The 19673-nt window shown below is 35.3% G+C and overlaps 1 protein-coding gene across 8 annotated transcripts in view; it reads right to left on the minus strand.

Annotated features, from left to right (window-relative positions):
• The window catches only part of ATG4C (autophagy related 4C cysteine peptidase), a 90654-nt gene that overhangs the window by 52549 nt on the left and 18432 nt on the right, over nucleotides 1–19673 (minus strand). For 7 of the 8 annotated variants that reach the window (XM_081484945.1, XM_081484947.1, XM_081484948.1 and 4 more), the window contains one exon: nucleotides 7351–7489. In XM_081484945.1, the coding sequence (XP_081341071.1) occupies nucleotides 7351–7426 (76 nt within the window). In that variant the 5' untranslated portion in view covers nucleotides 7427–7489. The remainder of the gene's footprint in view (nucleotides 1–7350; nucleotides 7490–19673) is intronic. The other variant, XM_081484946.1, reaches the window with a different exon arrangement.

Genomic DNA, 19673 nt, shown 5'->3' on the forward strand with positions numbered 1-19673 from the left:
TACATAAGCAATAAGTTATAGTGCACAAAGAGAGTAGAAGTTGTTTCCTAACAGTTAGGCCTAGAACTGACATAGCCTCCTTTCTCATTCTATTGGTTGACGTAAGACACAGGCCAGCCCAGATTTAAATGAGAAAAAAGACAACACAAAATGTGATTCACTGAGGACTGTCTTAGGAGACTAGCCACCATAAACAAAATGTTACCCAAAAACTTACAGTCCATTAAGTTAGTAATTACAAAATCACAAATAAAGCTTTAAAAGATGCAAACAAGTCAAAGAACATAGAAACTGTAGAGATGATAGTGATTTTCTGGAAGAACAGAAATCATGAAGGATGAGTTGGAAGAAGGATGAATTATTTAATATTTTAAAAAGGAAATCAAGTTTATATACCTCATAAAGTCATGTAAATAAGGGGGTGGAGGAAAGCAAAAATTAAACATTTTTTCAAGAAAGCAAGGTCCAGTCTCTTTTAAAATGTAAGTGTTATGCCATTTCTAGTTCTGTCTTCATATCATAATATTGACATTGATAAAAAAAATAATCCTAATTTTGTTCAGTGTATCCAGAGAACAGCAAGAATAGGGAGCCAAGGGAGGCTGGAATTGAATACAAGTTTCAAGACTTATCTAGATATGTGACCTTGAATATGTCAATCTCAGTTTTCCAATTTACAAAAAAAGAAAACCTTAAAAAGATAGGAGGTTTAAATCTCAGAAAGATATCTAACTCAGAAAGATATGAGATTTAATTGATAGGGTACATAAGCTATAACATACTAGCAGGTGCTCAATCAGTTTCAGTCCTTCTTCACTACATAATGATCAAGGGATCAATCCAAGAAAAAGATATAACAATTGTAAATATTTATGCATCCAACGTAAGAGCACCTCAAAACACAGTTCAGTTCACAAGGCAAACACTAACAGACATAAAAGGGGAAACTGACAGTAACACAATAATAGTAGGGGACTTTAACACCTCACTTACACCAATGGACAGATCATCAAAACAGAAAATTAATAAGGAAATACAAGCTTTAAAATCACACATTTGACCAGATGAACCTAACTGATATCTTCAGGACATTCCATCCAAATGTAGAAAAACACACTTTCTTCTCAAGTGCACATGGAACATTCTCCAAGATAGACCACATTGTGGGTCACAAATCAAGTCTCAGTAAACTTAAGAAAACTGAAATCAATCATCTTTTCTGACCACAATGCCTAGATAAAATTTACAGAAAAAAAACTTAAAAACACAAACACATGGAAATTAAACAACACATTTCCAAATAATCAACTAGTCACTGAAGAAATAAAAAGGGAAATAAAAAAATTCATAAAAAACAAATGACAATGAAAACACAGTGACTCAAAACCTATGAGATGCAGCAAACGCAGTTCTAAGAGGGAAATTTATAGCAATACAATCGGATCTCAAGAAACAAGAAAAACACCAAACAGGCAACCTAACTTGACGCTGGAAAAAAGAAGAACAAAAAAACCCTAAAGTTAGTAGAAGGAAATAAATTATAAAGATTAGAGAAGAAATAAATGAAAAAGAAATGAAGGAAACAATAACAAAGATTAATGAAACTAAAAGCTGGTTATTCGAGAAGATAAATAAAATTGACAAATCATTAGCCAAACTTATCAAGAAAAAAAAGGAGAAGAATCAAATTAACAAAATTAGAAATTAAAAAGGAGAGGTTACAACAGACAACACAACAATACAAAGAATCATAAGAGACTATTACAAGCAATTTTATGTCAATAAAATGGACAACCTGAAAGAAATGGACAGATTCTTAGACAAGTTCAACCTTCCAAGACTGAACCAGCAAGAAACAGAAATTATGAACAAGCCAATCACAAGCACTGAAATTGAAACTGAGATCAAAAATCTCCCAAAAAACAAAAGCCCAGGGCCAGATGGCTTCACAGGTGAATTCTATGAAACATTCAGAGAAGAGCTGATGTCTTCCTTCTCAAACTTCCAAAAAACTGCAGAGAAAGGAACATTTCCAAACTCATTCTACAAGGTATCACCCTGATACCCAAACCAGATAAAGACATCACAACAAGAGAAAATTATAGGCCAATATCACTGATGAACATAGATGCAAAAATCCTCAACATATTCAAACATCATACACCACAGCACATTCAAAAGATCAGACACCATAATCAAGTTGGGTTTATCCCAGGGATGCAAGGATTCTTCAATATACACAAATCTATCAATATGATACACCATATTAACAAACTGAAAGATAAAAACAATATGATAATCTCAATATTTGCAGAAAAAGCTTTTGACAAAATTCAGTACCCATTTAACAAACAATTATTCAAAAAATGGGCACAGAAGGGATCTACCACAATATAATAAAGGCCATATATGATAAACCCACAGCAAACATTAATCTCAATGGTGAAAAACTGAAGGCATTTCCTCTAAATCAGAAATAAGACAAGGGTGCCCACTCTTGCCAGTATTATTCAACAAAGGTTTGGAAGTCCTAGCCACAGCAATCAGAGAAGAAAAAGAAATAAAACGAATCCAGATTGGAAAAGAAGTAAAACTCTCACTGTTTGCAGATAACATGAACTACACACAGAAAACTCTAAACTAGTGTCAGAAAATTGCTAGAGCTAATCAGTGAATTCAGTAAAGTCACAGGAAACAAAATCAATACCCAGAAATCACTTGTGTTCCTATACACTAACAATGAAAAGAAAGAGAAATTAAGGAAGCAATTCCATTTACCATTGTAACCAAAAGAATAAAATACCTAGGAATAAACCTAACTAAGGAGACAAAAGAGCTGTATACAGAAAACTATAAGACACTGATGAAAGAAATCAAAGATGACATAAACAATGAAGAGATATTCCATGTTCCTAGGTTGGAAGAATCAATATTGTGAAAATGACTATACTACCAAAAACAATCCCTATCAAATTACTGATGGCATTTTTCACAGAACTAAAATAAAAAATTTCATAATTCACAGGGAAATACAAAAGACCCCAAATAGCCAAAGCAATCTTGAGAAATAAGAATGAATTTCGAGGAATCAACCTTCCTGACTTCAGACTATACAGTAAAGCTTCAGTCATCAAGACAGTATGGTACTGGCACAAAATAAAAAGAAATATAGACCAATGGAACAAGATAAAAGCCCAGAGATAAACCCATGCATCTATGGGCACTTTATCTTTGACAAAGAAGGCAAGAATATACAATGGAGAAAAGATAGGGTCTTCATTAAGTGGTGCTAGGAAAACTGGACAATTACATGTAAAAGAATGAAATTAGAACATTTCCTAATACCATATACAAAGATAAACTCAAAATGGATAAAAGACCTAAATGTAAGACCAGAAACTATAAAACTCTTAGAGGAAAATATAGGCAGAACATTCTATGAGATAAATCATAGCAAGGTCCTCTATGACCCAACTCCCTCGAGTAGAATGGAAATTAAAGCGAAAATAAACAAGTGGGACCTAATTAAACATAAAAACATTTGCACAGCAAAGGAAGCTATAAACAAGCTGAAAAGATAATCCTCAGAATGGGAGAAAACAAGAGCAAATGAAACAACTGACAAAGGATTACTTTCCAAAATATACAAGTAGTTTGTGCTACTCAATACCAGAGAAACAAACAACCCAATCAAAAAGTGGGGATGAGACCTAAACAGACATTTCTACAAAAAACATACAGATGGATAATAAGCACATGAAAAAACGCTCAATATTGCTCATTATTAGAGAGATGCAAATCAAAACTACAATAAGGTATCATCTCACACTGGTCAGAATGGTCATCATCAGAAAATCTACAATAAATGCTGGAGAGGGTGTGGAGAAAAGGGAACCCTCTTGCATTTTTGGTGGGAATGTAAATTAATACAGCCATTATGGAGGACAGTATGAGACTCCTTAAAAAACTAGGACTAAAACTACGATATGACCCAATAATCCTACTATTGGGTATATGCCCTGAGGAAACCAGAACTGAAAAAGACACATGCACCCCATCTACACATGTTCATCGCAGCACTATTTATAATAGCTAGGACATGGAAGCAACCTAGATATCCAACGGCAGATGAATGGACAAAGAAGCTGCGGTATGTATATATGATGGAATATTACTCGGCCATGAAAAAGGAATGCATGTGAGTCAGTTCTAATCAGGTGGAAGTCAGAAAGAGAAAAACAAATATCATATATTAACACATATATACACTATCTAGAAAGATGGTACCAATGAACCTATTTCTAGGGCAGCAATGGAGACACAGACATAGAAAACAGACTAATAGTCACAGCATGGGAATGGAGAGGGTGGGATGAATGGGGAGAGTAGCATGGAAACATATACACTACCATATGTGAAACAGATAGCCAGTGGGAATTTGCTGTATGACTCAGGGAGCCCAAACAGGAGCTCTGTGACAACCCAGAGGGATGAGATGGGATGGGAGGTAGGAGAGAGGTTCAAGAAGGAGGAGACACCTATGGCTGATTCATGGTGATGTATGGCAGAAACCAACACAATATAGTAAAGCAATTATCCTTCAATTAAAAATAAGTAAATTCAAAAAAATGTTTTATTATTTCTTAAACCACACATGGTAAAGAACCCACATGCCGGTGCAGGAGACATACGAGACACAGGTTCAATCCCTGGGTCAGGAAGATCCCCTGGAGGACAGCACGGCAACCCACTCCAGTATTGTTGCCTGGAGAATCCCACAGACAGAGGAGGCTGGGGGGCTATAGTTCATGGGATCGCAGAGTTGGACATGACTGAAGAGACTTAGCATGCATACAAACCACCCATACAATACAAACTCTAAGCCAGGAATACATATTAAACATTTTGGAATAATTTTCATCAATAAAATCAAACTAAAATACTATTCTATAACTTAAAACTATCTAGAACATGTGCCTGCTCAGTCGCTAAGTGGTGTCCAACTCTTTGTGACTCCATGGACTGTAGCCTGCCAGGCTCCTCTGTCCATGGGATTTCCCAGGCAAGAATACTGGGGTGAGTTGCCATGTCCTTCTCTAAAACACGTAGTTACCCTGAACATTCTGTTCTTCAGAGATTAGGGATTACCATAATCTTGCTATGCCCACTTAATATCTAGATAGGGAAAGCTACACATATGTAAATAATAGTTTAAATAACAATTCCTAGGATACTGCTAAAATGTGTTAGTACCAGTATGATAATTTCCAGACCTTATAAATGAAATCTTCATCACATAACCTATCCATCAGATTAAATGATTGAAAAGAATGTAAGTCTCTATTTGCAGACGACACGAGCTTACACAGAAAATCCTCTAGAATCCACAAAAACCTACTAGAACTAATAAAGGAGATCAAGTTTACAAGACACACGATCAAATCACAAAAAAGTCAATTGCATTTCTATATACTAACAAAGAATATAAAAAGAAATTAAGAAGACAATTCATTTTAAAATAGCATTGAAGGACTTCCCCAGTGGTCCAATGGTTATGACTCTGCTTTCCAATGCAAGGGGCAAGGATTCAATCCCTGTTCAGGGAACTAAGATCTCACAAACTGCAAGGTGTGGCCAAAAATTAGAAAAAAAATTAAAAATAAAATAGCATTGAAAAGAATAAAATATTTAGGAATAACTTTAACAAAAGAAGTGTAAGACTTACACACAGAAAACTAAAAAATGTCATGGAAAGAAATTAAAAATCTAAATAAGTGTAAAGACATCCCATGTCCATGAATTGGAAGACTTAATATGCAAATATTCTGTTAATATGTCAATACTCTGAAAATTGATCTACAGATTCACTAAAATCTATATAAAAATCCTAGCTGAATTTCTTGCAGAATTGATAAGATGATCAAAAATTCATAGGGAAAATGCATGGGATCCAAAATAGTTAAAACAATCTTGGAAAAGAAGAGCAAAGTTGGAGGAATCATACTTTCCAGTTTCAGATTTCACAAACAGCTAAACTAATCAAGAGAATGTTGTATTTGGCATAAGAACAAACATACAGATTAATGGAATAAAATTGATAGTCCAGAAATAAACCCTTTACATCTATGGTCAACTGATTTTAGATAAGGATGGCAAGACCATTCAATGGAAAAAGAACATTCTTTTAAACAAATGATGCTGTGACAGCTAGACAGCCACAAACAAAGATATTGACACATACATACATACAACATGGATGAACTTTGAAAACACTGTGCTAAGTGAAAGGCGTCAAAAACAAAAGACAAGTTATATGACAACATTTATATGAAAAGTCCAGAACAGGCAAATCTATAGAGGCAGAAAGTAGCATGGTGGATGTCAGGGATTGGAGAGAGATGGGGAAGAATAGGGAGTATTCGTACACTACTAATGGGTACAGGGTAATTTTGAGGGGTGATAAAAATGTTCTGGAGTTAGTGATGATGGTTGTACATTTCTGTGAATATACTAAAAAACCACTGAATTATACACATTAAAAGGGTGAATTTTAGTAGCAAATGATTTATCTCAAATTTTCAAAAAATTAATGTCTATAATCTTCAAAATGCAATGTTAAGTTATTACCAAGTTTTAACTGTCTAAATAGCTAGCTGGCCATGACTTCCAGTGAATCAGGAGCCAACAGCCAATTGTGCTTTACCTGAGTTTGCATTGCCTATGGGTTTTACTAAATTTTTCCATTCCTATTTTATGGATATGAAACTTCCTGTTGACACTAATTCTCTAGTACTTCTCCACCTTTGAAAGATTCTTCATCACCAGTTTGTTTCCAGTCTGAAGTAGGCTTCAGAACAACCATATGATCCTTACCAGATTTGTATGCAAACCAAGAATAACTAAGTTATAATTAAGAGTCTGAGTGTGCTCCTAGAAGAAAGTTATATGTATCAGAGTATGAACTTTATATGGTCTGCTTTGTGTGTTCAGACATCTATTTTGCTTGGTGCCTGGTTCAGACATGAGGCTGCCTGAAACTGAGTCTGAAAAACTGAGGTAGTATCCATTACCTGAATAAATTATATCTGCTTTGGAATTTTCTTTTTTAAAGGACCACATGATATGCCTGAGTTTCTAAGCAATATTTATGAGGATATTTGGCTCTTTCTTCAGGAAGTATTCTTATATACTTTGTAACTGAAATATATAGAGAATATATTATATTTTATTCCTTACAGAAATATTTGATTCAAGGAAAACCTCAGCAATTGTTACTTACTGAATAAGGGAGATAATATATATCTTCAAATATTTCTTTGGATTATATAATTTTCAAATCATGATACTTACTATATTTCATGTTGTTCCAAGCAGATATAAATTTAGTTTTCAGCTTATCGACATCATCTGTTCCTGTGGCCTCCATATTCAGATTCTAAAGAAAAAGCCATCACTTGATTGCATTCTTCTGTAAGTTTAGTCTTTTGCTCTGACGTAAAGAAAGTTAAAGAAAAGTAATGAGTACATATTCTATGGTGTAATAACCTGCTAAAGTTACTTAAGCGATTAAATACAATTTGAACTGGAAATGAGCAAACAAATTTTTCATTTTACAGAATAAAATATAATATATTCTATACATATTTCAATTACAAAATATATTTAGTAACAAATATACAACAATAAAAATTATCACACAAGAGACCTCCCTGGTGGTCCAGTGGCTAAGACTCCATGCTCCCAATGCAGGGGGCCCAGGTTCAATCCCACATGCCACAACTAACAGCTTGCATGCCACAATGAAGATCTATGATCTGCATGTCACAACTAAGACCAGGCACAGCCAAAATAAATAATAATAAATGAATAAATGTTTAAAAAAGTTATCACACAAATCCAAACAATACACACAACAGACACACACAATTAAAAATAATAACAATAATACAACTCAGTTTTGGTGAGACTATCCAAGATTTGTTTCTTTTGTAATTAGAGAAGGTGATCTGAAATCATAAGAAATGATAACTATCTTCATAATGGAGGCTTCCACTTGTATTAAGTCACTGCTTTCATATAAAGCCTAATCATTTTTTTAAATTAAGGCATTTCCTATATTTCCTATATATCCTTCTTACAGCAGCATTTTTTTAAAAAATAGAAAGGCTTAAATTTACAACAGACAATGTTTTCTTACTCCAAAACAAGAATAAATGTAGCTTATATATGCATTTTTTTTAAATGATGGAAAATTGAGATATGTTGTATGTAATCTGAAAGAGGAACAAATTATTACCGAAAATATTCGTTTATTTGTAATAATTCACAGACAGTTTTCTTTTCAAGAAAAGAATGCAGGGGCTTCCCTAGTAGCTCAGTGGTAAAGAATCTGCCTGCCAAAGCAGGAAACACAGGTTTGATCCCTGGTCCAGGAAGATCCCACATACCAGCAAGCAACTAAGCCCATATGCCACAACTACTTGGCCTGTGCTCTAGAGCTCAGGAGCTGCATTCACTGAGTTCACATGCCACAACTACTAAAGCCTGCAGACCCTAGAGACCACGCTCCACAACAAGAGTAGTCACCACAGTGAGAAGTCCACACACTGCAAAAAATAGTCCACACTCTCCACAACTAGAGAAAACCTGCATGCAGCAACGAAGATCCAGTACAATCAAAAAAAAGTTATAAAAGAAAAGGAAAGGAATGCCACATAGAACATTATCCTTTCAGAATTATAAATACCAACTCAACGGGATTGGTACATTAGCTTCTCTAACAATAGGTATTCCATTTTATAGTATGTATTAGCAGTTACTAATTAAACATTATAATTGTGGCAGAAGAAAGCATGGTCCACTAGAAGAATCTGAAAAGTCAATGTGACTAAGGAGCAGAGTCCAAAAAAGTGACATGTGCGTGGCTATTAGGTTAGACATGTGCCAGAGCACACAAGGCCCTGCAGTCTGTGTTAAGAATTTTGTTTTTTATGCAAAGAGCAACTGATGCAAACAGGAATATCAGAATCTGATTCTGTGGATTTGTGTGATTTTTTTTTTTTTACACTCCAACACAGACAAAACAGATTGAAAGGGGATAAGAGTAAAGGGTGAGAATTTACTATTATTGTATAGGATGAGGAGAAAGATGGTAGCCTGGACTAGAGCAGTGGAGATGGAGACAAATGGGCACATGAAGAAACATGTCAAAAATTCAGTTGGTCTTGGTGATAAAATGAATGTGAAAGGTGAAAAAGAGAAATATGTCAAAGATACACCCAGGTTTCTAGCTTGTGAAATTAAATAGATGGTGCCATTCCCTTAAACAAGCAACATCAGAAGAAGGGCAGCTTAGAGGGATAAGATCATGACCTGGATTTATGTAGAGTTTGAGACGCCTCTGAGATATAGTAAGGAATCGTTCCTTTTTGAATTGAGTCACTCGGGGTAACTTATTGCCAGGCACTGTTCTAGGAAATGCAGATACAGCCTAGGACAAAAGGAGTAAAATTCTTGCTTTCATGGAGTTTACCTTCTAGACATTCTAAAGAGGCCATTAAGACAGTTGGCTATATAGATCTGGAACTCAAAGGTGAGGTTTGGGCTAGAGCTGTTGAGAACTGCTGATGTACAAATGGAAGAGTCAGAACTATAAACATGTTTCTCAACGATTCTGCCTCATTCATGATGACACCCCAGCGTTAAGGATGATATTCAGGGCCCTTCATGAAATTATATCTGCCCACTTACTCAGCTTTCTCTCTTGCCACTCCCTCACATGTACCATAGACAGAAGCCATTTTGAATATTAATATTAAAGCTTCCTAAACTTGACATGCTAATACCTCCTTGACTTTGCATGTGCCGTTCCCTCCACCTAGAATGCCTTTCGGCTTACCCTCACTTTTTGACGGCCTTATTATCATGAGTACTAAGACCCAGTTTAAGTTTCTCCTCCTCAGATTCCTTAAAAAACTGGGAATAGAATTGCCATATGACCCACCAATCCCACTGCTGGGCATATTCTCCAAGGAAACCAGAATTGAAAGAGACACATGTATCCCAATGTTCACTGAAGCACTATTTACAATAGCTAGGACATGGAAGCAACCTGGATGTCCATCAGCAGATGAATGGATAAGGAAGTTTTGGTACATCTACACAATAGAATATTACTCAGCTATAAAAGGAATGCAACTGAGTCAGTTCTAATGAGGTGGATGACCCCAGAGCCCATTAAGAGTGAAGTAAGTCAGAAAGAAAAAGACAAATACTGTATATTAACACATACATATGGAATTTAGAAAGATGGTACCAATGATCCTACATGCAGGGCAGCAAAGGAGACACAGACGTAAAGAACAGACTTTTGGACTCAGTGGGAGAGGGAAAGGGTGGGAAGATTTGAGGGAATAGTATTGAAACATATACATTACCATATGTAAAACAGATGACCAATATGAGTTTGATGCATGAAGCAGGGCACCCAAAGCTGGTGCTTTAGGACAACCTAGAGGCATGGGATGGAGAGGGTGGTGGGAGGGGGATTCAGAATAGGGGGATACATGTATACCTATGGCCAATTCATGCTGATGTATGGCAAAAAACCATTACAATAGTGCAAAGTAATTATCCTCAATTAAAATAAATACATTAATTTTTTTAAAAAAAGAAAAAAAGTTTCTCCTCCTCTGGTAAGATTGCTAAATTTTCTACTGTTGTCCCAACCTCAAACCAATACAGAAGTCCCTCTTTTTAGTCCCTTAGGGTCCTATGTCTTCCTCTATCACAGTACTCATCACACGTTATAATCTTTTGTTCCTTACATTCTCTTACACTAGCCAGTAAACTTTTTAAGTGTCCTTAAATTGTGCCTGACACACAATTGGTCTTCAAAATGTTTCAGTGAATCACAAACTGATAAGTTAATGAAAAGTAGCAGCATTTTACCTGCTATATTTAGAATTCTTTAAGTGACAATGAGAATAAAGGAAAAAAATTTCCTCCCAAAAGTGCATTATTTAACACAATTTGGAAAAATAGGAGTAAAGTTTATAAAATGTGTGAATTATACATAGTGAATCTATATGATGGGCTATATATCCATTTAAAATCCCCCTGAAGAGTCTGTGAAAATGGGGAAACAATACAGAAAACCTAAAACTTTATGTATCATATAATACTTCCTGGTTGGGGTCTGAGGGGGTGGTGAGGAAGTTTTACAAAAAAGTACACCAAAATGCTGACAACAGTTTCCCTAACAAACTGTGACTGATCATTTTTATATCACTATTGCCCACATTTTTCCAAATCTTATACAAAAAACATATGTTAACGTTTAGAATTTTAAAAGTTTATCTTTAAAAAGCCACCAACCATGAATCTTCTAAACCAAAAATGTTTAAGAGAATGTAAGGAACCACTATACTGTTCTCCATAGTGGCTGTACCAATTTACACTCCCACCAACAATGTAGGAAAGTTCCCTTCTGTCTATATCCTCTCCAGAATTGATTATTTTTTAAACTTTTGGATGATGGCCATTCTGACCAGTGTGAGGTGATACTTCACTGTAGTTTTGATTGCGTTTCTCTAATAATTAGTGATGTTGAGCATCTTTTCATGTGCCTATCAGCCATCTGTATGTGTTCTTTGGAGAAATGCCTATTTAGATCTTCTGCCCATTTTTTGGTGGTGGTGCTTGGTTTTTTGATATTGAATTGTATGAGCTGTTTTGTATATTTTAGAGATTAATCTTTTGTCAGTCACATCATTTGCAAATATTTTCTCTCACTCTTTGCATTGTCTTTTTGTTTTGTTTATGGTTTCCATCACTGTGCAAAAGCTCTTAAGTTTAATTACATCCCATTTATATATTTTTTTACTTACATCACTCTAGAAGACATACCCAAAAAGATACTGCTGTGATTAATGTCAAAGAGTGTTCTATGTTTTCCTCTACGAGTTTTATAGTATCCAGTCTCACATTTAGGTCTTTAATCCAGTTTTGAATTTATTTTTGTGTGTGGTGTTAGAGAATGTTCTAATTTCATTCTTTTACAAGCAGCTGTCCAGTTTTCTCAACACTACTTACTGAAGAGACTGGAGGTTCTTTAAAAAACTAAAAACAAAACTACCATATGATCCTGCAATTTCAATCATGGACATATATCCAGACAAAACTGCAATTGAAAAAGACATACAACCCAATGTTCAATATTTATTGCAACACTATTTACAACAGCCAAGACATGGAAGCAACCTAAATGTCTGTTGACAGATATATGATAAAGATGTGGTACATATACAATGGCATATTACTCAGCTGTAAAAAAAAGAATGAAATAATGCCATCTGCAGCAACATAAATGGGCCTAGAGAATATCATATGAAGTGAAGTAAACCAAGCAAAGACAAATATCATATGATCTTGCTTATACTGTGCTGTAAAACAGGAACAAATGTTGTCAGTCAATTACATGTCAAAAACAAACTCAAAGAAAAGAGATCAGATTTGTGCTTACCAGAGGCAAGGGGTGAGAAGAGAAGAAATTAGATGAAGACAGTCAAAAGATATAAACTTTCATTTAAAAGTACTAGAGATGTAATGCACAACATGACAAATATAATTTTGTATGTTATATATGAACATTGTTAACAGAATAAATCCTAAGAATTCTCATCACAAGAAAAAAAATTTCTTTAATTTTTTATCTATAGGAGATGATGACTAGTCATTAAACTTACTGTGACAATCATTTCATGATGTATATAAATCACATCATTATACTATACACATTAAATTTATATTAATACATGATACTAAACATAGAAAATTCTAAAAATGCTACTAAAAAGCTACTAGAACTTATCAATGATTTCAGAAAAGTTGTAGGATACAAAATTAACACAAAGAAACCTGTTGCATTTCTATACATTAAAAATGAAAGATCAGAAAGAGAAATTAAGGAAAGAATCCCACTTATCATCAAATCAAAAAGAATGAAATACCTAGGGATAAACCTACTTAAGGAGACAAAAGGCCTGCACATAAAATCATAGCTAATGCAATAAGGCAAGAAAAGGCTGTAAAAGGTATATAGATTGAGAAGAAATAAAACTGTCTTTCTTCATAAATGACATGATTATTTCCAGCGGATATTTTAAAGAATCAACAATAACAACAAAAAAACTTCTAGAACTAATAAATGATTTCAGCAACGCTGTAGGATACAAAGTTAATGCACAAAAGTTAATCACTTTCCTATACACCAGCAATGAACAAGCAGCAACTGGAATTAAAAAAGATATTACCATTTATATTAGCACTCAAAAAATATTAAATAGATATAAATCAAACAAAATATACACAACATCTATATGAGGAAAAGTACAAAACTCTGAGAAATACCAAAGAAGAACCAAATAAATGGAAAAATATTCATGGCTAGGAAGACTCAATACTGTCAATATGTCCACTCTTCCATAACTGATCTATAGATTCAGTGCAATCTCAATCAAAGTTCCAGTGAGTCATTTCGTGGACATTGACAAACTGATGTTAAAGTTTATATGGAGAGGCAGAAGACACAAAATAGCCAACATTATATTGAAGAACAAATTTGGAAAATGGAGTCTACCCAACCTCAAGATTTATTATAAAGCTACAGCAATCACAACAGTGTGGCATTTCAGAAGAACAAACAAATAGATTAATGGAACAGAAATAGATACACATAAATAGAGTCAACTGGTCTCTGACAAAGGCAAAAAGCAAAACAACACAGCAAAGATAGTCTTTTCAACAAATGATGTAACAATTAGACATCCATATGCAAAAAATTAAATCTTGACACAGATCATACATCCTTAACAAAAATAATTAACTCTAAATGGATTATAGACCTAATTGTGAAACACAAAACTATAAAAGTCATGGAAGATAACACAGAAGAAAATCCAAAGGACCATCAGTGTGGCAATAAATTTTTAGATTTAACACCAAAGATATAATCCCTGAAAGAAATAATTGGCAAGCTGGACTTCATCAAAATTAAAAATTTCTGCTCTGCAAAAGACAAAGTCAAGGACTTCCCTGATGGTGCAGTGGATAAGAATCCACCTGCCAATATGGAGGACACAGGTTTGATCCCTGGTCTGGGAAGATTCCACATGCCGCAGAGCAACTAAGCCCATGTACCACAATTACTGAAACCAGCACAATCTAGAGCCCACACGCTGTAACTATGGGGCCCCCGTGTCACAACTACTGAAGCCTTTGCACCCTAGAGCCCATGCTCAGCAACAAGGAAGGCAGTGAAATGAGAAGCTCATGCACTGCAAGTAGAGAATAGTCCCCGCTCGCCACAGCTAGAGAAAGCCCATACCCAGCAACGAAGACCCAGTGTCACCAAAAATAAATAAATAAATAAAGTTTTTTTAAAAAAAGACAATATCAAGAGAATTTTCATTTCAGATCAGGCCACAGACGAGGAGAAAACATTTGCAAAAGACATATTCGATAATGGACCGTTATCCAAAATATAAAACAAACTTTTAAAACTCAACAATAACAAAACAAACAACCCAATTTAAAAATGGACCAGGACTTTCCTGGTAGACTGGTGGTTAAGAATCTGCCTGCCAATGCCAGGGACACAGGTTTGATCACTGGTCTGAGAAACTAAGCCAATATATCACAACTGAGCCCACACACCACAGCTACTGAAGCCCTCGCACCCTAGAGCTCGTACTCTGCAACAAGAGAGTAGCCCCTGCTCATGGCAACTAGAGAAAACCCACACACAGCAACGAAGACCCAGCACAGACCAAAATAAATAAATAAATAATATTTATAATGGGCTAAAGATCTTTATAGATACCTCACCAAAGAAGATCTACAAATGGAAAGTGAGCATGTGAATAATACTTCACATCATGTCATCAGAGAAATCAAAACAATAGTGAGATCCCACTACACACTTTTTAGGATTACCAAAATCCAAAACACTGACAACACTAAATGCTGGTAAGGATAGGTACTCTCATTTACCGCTGGTGGGAATGCAACTAATTTGGAAGACGGTTTGGTAGTTTTTTTTTTTTTTTACAAAACTAAACATACTCATAAGATCCAGTAATTGTGCCCCTTGGTATATACCCAAATGAAATGAAAACTTATTCCCACACAAAATCTTGCCCACAGATATTACAGCAGTTTTATTCATAACTGCCAAAACTTGGAGACAACCAAGATATCCTTCAGTAAGTGAATGGATAAATAAACTGGGGTACAAACAGACAATGGAGTATTATTCAGAACTACAAAGAAATGAGCTATCAAGCCATTAAATGATATCAAGGAAAACTAAATGTAAAGTAAAAGAAGACAATCTGAAAAAGCTAAATACCACATAATTCCAACCGTATAGTGTTCTGGAAAAGGCAAAATTGTGGAAACAGTATAAAGTGGTTGCCAGGGGCTGGGGAGTTAGAGGGAGAGAATGAGTACGCAGAACATAGAGGATTTTTAGGGCAGAAAAACTATTTTATATGATACTGTAATTGTCTATACACATCATTATACACGTCTTCAAACACAGAATATACAACACCAAAAGTGAGCCCTAATGTAAACTATGGTCTCTGGGTGATAATTACATGTCAAAGATTCTTCAGTTGTACCAAATATACCACTTTGGTGCAGGATTTTGTAAGTGGGGAAGTCATGTGTGTTATGGGGAGGAGGTATATGGAAACTCTATATACTACTTTCTGTTCAATTTTGCTGTAAACCTAAAATTGCTCTAAAAATAGTTTATTAATTTTTAAAAAATATCTCCAGGACATGCAGTGTAAGGAAAAAAAGAACAGGATAAATACAATTTATGCATCTACATACACATGTATTACGTATGTACATACATTTACACACACACAAATACATATGCATAAAAAAATGTCTAGAAGTCCATAATGTTAAAAGTGACCTCTAAGAGATGTGAGGTCATTTTTTAAACATTAGGACAAGCTCTATATAACAAGATCAGAGAAAGCAATGGCACCCCACTCCAGTACTCTTGCCTGGAAAATCCCATGGATGGATGATTTTCCGTCCATGGGGTTGCTAAGAGTCGGACACGACTGAGCGACTTCACTTTCACTTTTCACTTTCACGCATTGGAGAAGGCAATTGCAACCCACTCCAGTGTTCTTGCTTGGAGAATCCCAGGGATGGGGGAGCCTAGTGGGCTGCCGTCTATGGGGTCGCACAGAGTCGGACACGACTAAAGCGACTTAGCAGCAGCAGCAGCATATAACAATATATGATTATCAGTGAGACTAATTTTAAAAATGTTGATATTATGCAATTTTATTTCTTCCTTTTTTGTACTTTTCTTATTACTTACATTGAGTTTCTTTTAAAATAACAAGATTATTTGTTGAAAAATAAGTTGTTCAAATGAAAAATTTAATTCACAAATTATAAATGTGTCTAGGCTATGTTCAACTCTAACAAAACTGAAACTGCTCAATTAAGAAATCTACAGAGAAGACACTCTGTTGCAAAATTCCTAAACAGCCTATAAGAAAAATAAAAATGCTAAGATGAAGTGCTTTTTCCTTTTTAAGATAAACATTTTTTTGTGGTTCCTAAAGACATCAGATTCAGCTATTTAGTCATTTGCAAAACTTAACTTCCTCAATGCAGTTTCCCAGAGCAGCTCTGGCTGAATAAAATGACTTGGAGGATATCCCTTGTTAAGTGATAATTTTTGTTTTTCCTTAAAAGAAGTGTGGTGAGACCTGGAAAGGGGAAAAAGAATAAATTAATGCTCACAGCCATTCAGTCTACTAAAATATTTTCTTTTTTTTTTTAAGATTTTTTTTGATGTGGACCATTTTTAAGTCCTTACTGAATTGTGTCGTAATACTGCTTCTGTTTTATGTTTTGGATTTTTTTTTGTTGTTATACTGCTTCTGTTTTATGTTTTGGATTTTTTTTTTTTTTTGAGGGGGGCAGATACGAGGCCTATGGGATCTTGCCTCCCTGACCAGGGATTGAACCTGCACCCTGTAATTGGAAGGAGAAGTCTCAACCACTTTACCACCAAGGAAGTTCCTAAAATGTTTTCTTTACATGAGTCACAGGTATGAAATGTACATTGTATGGAATATAGTTAATAATTATGTAATATCTTTGTATGGCGATATATCGTAACCACAATTACTGTGGACATCATTTTGAAATGTATAGAAATACCAAATCACTATGTTGTCTAACAGGAACTAACATAGTGTTTAGGTCAGTTATATATCAAAAACAAACTCATGGAAAAAGAAATCATATCTGTGGTTACGAGACACGAGAGGAGGGAAGGAACTGGATGAAGGCAGTCAAAAGGTACAAACTTCCAGTTATAAGATAAATAACTACTAGGAATGGAATTAACAACATGATAAATATAATTAACCCTGCTGTGTGTTATGTATGACAGCTGTTAAGAGAGTCAATCGTAAGAATTCCCACCATAAGAAAAAAAATGTTCTATTTCTTTAGTTTTGTATCTACACGATGATGAATGTGCACTCCACTTACTGATAGTCATTTTTTCATCATGTATGTAAGCCAAATCACTATGTTGTACATCTTAAACTTATATAGTGCTGTATGTCAATTACATCTGAAGAAAGCTGGACAAAAAAGAGTATGTATTTATTTAAAAATCAATGAAGAAAACAATTTTTTTTTCATATTTCTATGAGTACAGGGAAAGGCAAAACAAACAGAACCTTAACTACAAACAAGAAAATAAAAAATGAAGAAACCACAATTCTAAACTATTCCCACCCACTAATTTCCTTTCCAAAAGCTTTCCTGATTTAAAAATAAATAAAAATGAATTAAAATTCATGTTTATCAAGTATGAAGTGAAAAGATTTACTCATTATCCAGTATATTTCAATCTCCTGTGATACCTCAAATACTTGGTGGGACTGCCCAAGGGGGAAAAAATATGCCAAAATTCTTGGTAATTTTATGTAGTGCTGTCAGAGCTTCAGTCTGGAAAACCATCCAAATATCATTCTTCACAATTTCCAAATACTTCTCACAAGAGATTCATGATTTATTTCTTAAACTTAAGAGAAATTAGTAACCTTTTTTTCAAATAAACTTTCTTTACTAATGCATACTACAATGAATCTTATCATCCACCATTTCCACATTTCTGTTTGCTGTTTACCTTCTGACAAATCCATTTTTAATTAAAAAATAATAGCATTTGGATTTCCCTGGTGGTCCAGTGGATAAGAACTGACTTCCAACGTAGGGGACGTAGGTTCAACCTCTGGTCACAGGTTCGATCTCTGGTCAGGTGACTAAAATCCCACAGCCACGGGGCAAGTAAGCCCACATTCCTCAACTACAGAGCCCACACGCTCTAGAGCCTGCGGGTCATAACCAGAGAGAAGCCTGTGCACCACAACGAAAAATTCCACATGCTACAAGTAAGACCCAACGCAGCAAAAAATAAATAAATATTTTTTTAATAGCATTAAAGAGGAGAAAGGGAATTCTGGTGGCTCACCAGTAAAGAATCTGACTGCAATGAAGGAGATGTGGGTTCAATCTCTGGGTCAGGAAGATCCACTTGAGAAGGAAATAGCAACCCACTCCAGTATTCTTGCCTGGGAAATCCCATGGACAGAGGAGCCTGTTGGGCTACAGTCCTTGGGGTCGCAAGAGTCAGACATGACTTAGCAACTAAACCACCGTCACCAAAATGAGAAAACTCTTTAACTCAGTAAACACATATAAAGCTACTAGGTGAGGTTTATTGCTAAACTTTATTGTTAGTGATTTGAAAAGACAATGAAGACTAAATAGATCTATTTTAGAAGGCAGAACTACAACATTTGATATGAAAATATCAATTGAGACCTAAATGTCAGTTTCAGAGAGTCACTTTTCTAACCATAACCATGCATTAAGACAGTCGATAAATTATAAACTGATAAATGTAACAGATACTCAAATCAATGTCCTTGAAGGGCAGATGAAGGTAACCAGCTTCTCTCACATGGCAATAAATAGAACATTTTATCCACTGAGGATTTAAAGCCAGCAAAAACTCCTGACAGAACCTTAGGGGCTGACTCTACAGAGAATATATCTCAGTCACATAGTACAACCAATGAAAACATTGCAGGCTTCTGGGATTTGTGTATGCTTGGGCATCTTCCCCAAATGGTATTCTGCAACAAAAGGAATACAGATATTGATTTAGAATTTTTCATGTGTGCTTACTGCTACTGCTGCTACTGCTAAGTCACCTCAGTCGTGTCCGACTCTGTGCGACCCCATAGATGGCAGCCCACCAGGCTCCCCCCGTCCCTGGGATTCTCCAGGCAAGAACAATGGAGTGGGTTGCCATTTCCTTCTCCAATGCATGAAAGTGAAAAGTGAAAGTGAAGTCGCTCAGTCGTGTCCGACTCTTAGCGACCCCATGGACTGCAGCCTACCAGGCTCCTCCATCCATGGGATTTTTCCAGGCAAGAGTACTGGAGTAGGGCACCACTGCCTTCCCCGCATGTGCGCGTAGCTATACCATCAAATAACATGAGCTGTGAGGAAGTTTTTCATCTACTGTAACCTTCTCTACCTGCTTCCTT

This window comes from Giraffa tippelskirchi, chromosome 5, assembly GCF_054371585.1.
Source record: "Giraffa tippelskirchi isolate mGirTip1 chromosome 5, T2T-mGirTip1v1.2.pri, whole genome shotgun sequence".
In the NCBI taxonomy this organism is placed as follows: domain Eukaryota; kingdom Metazoa; phylum Chordata; class Mammalia; order Artiodactyla; family Giraffidae; genus Giraffa; species Giraffa tippelskirchi.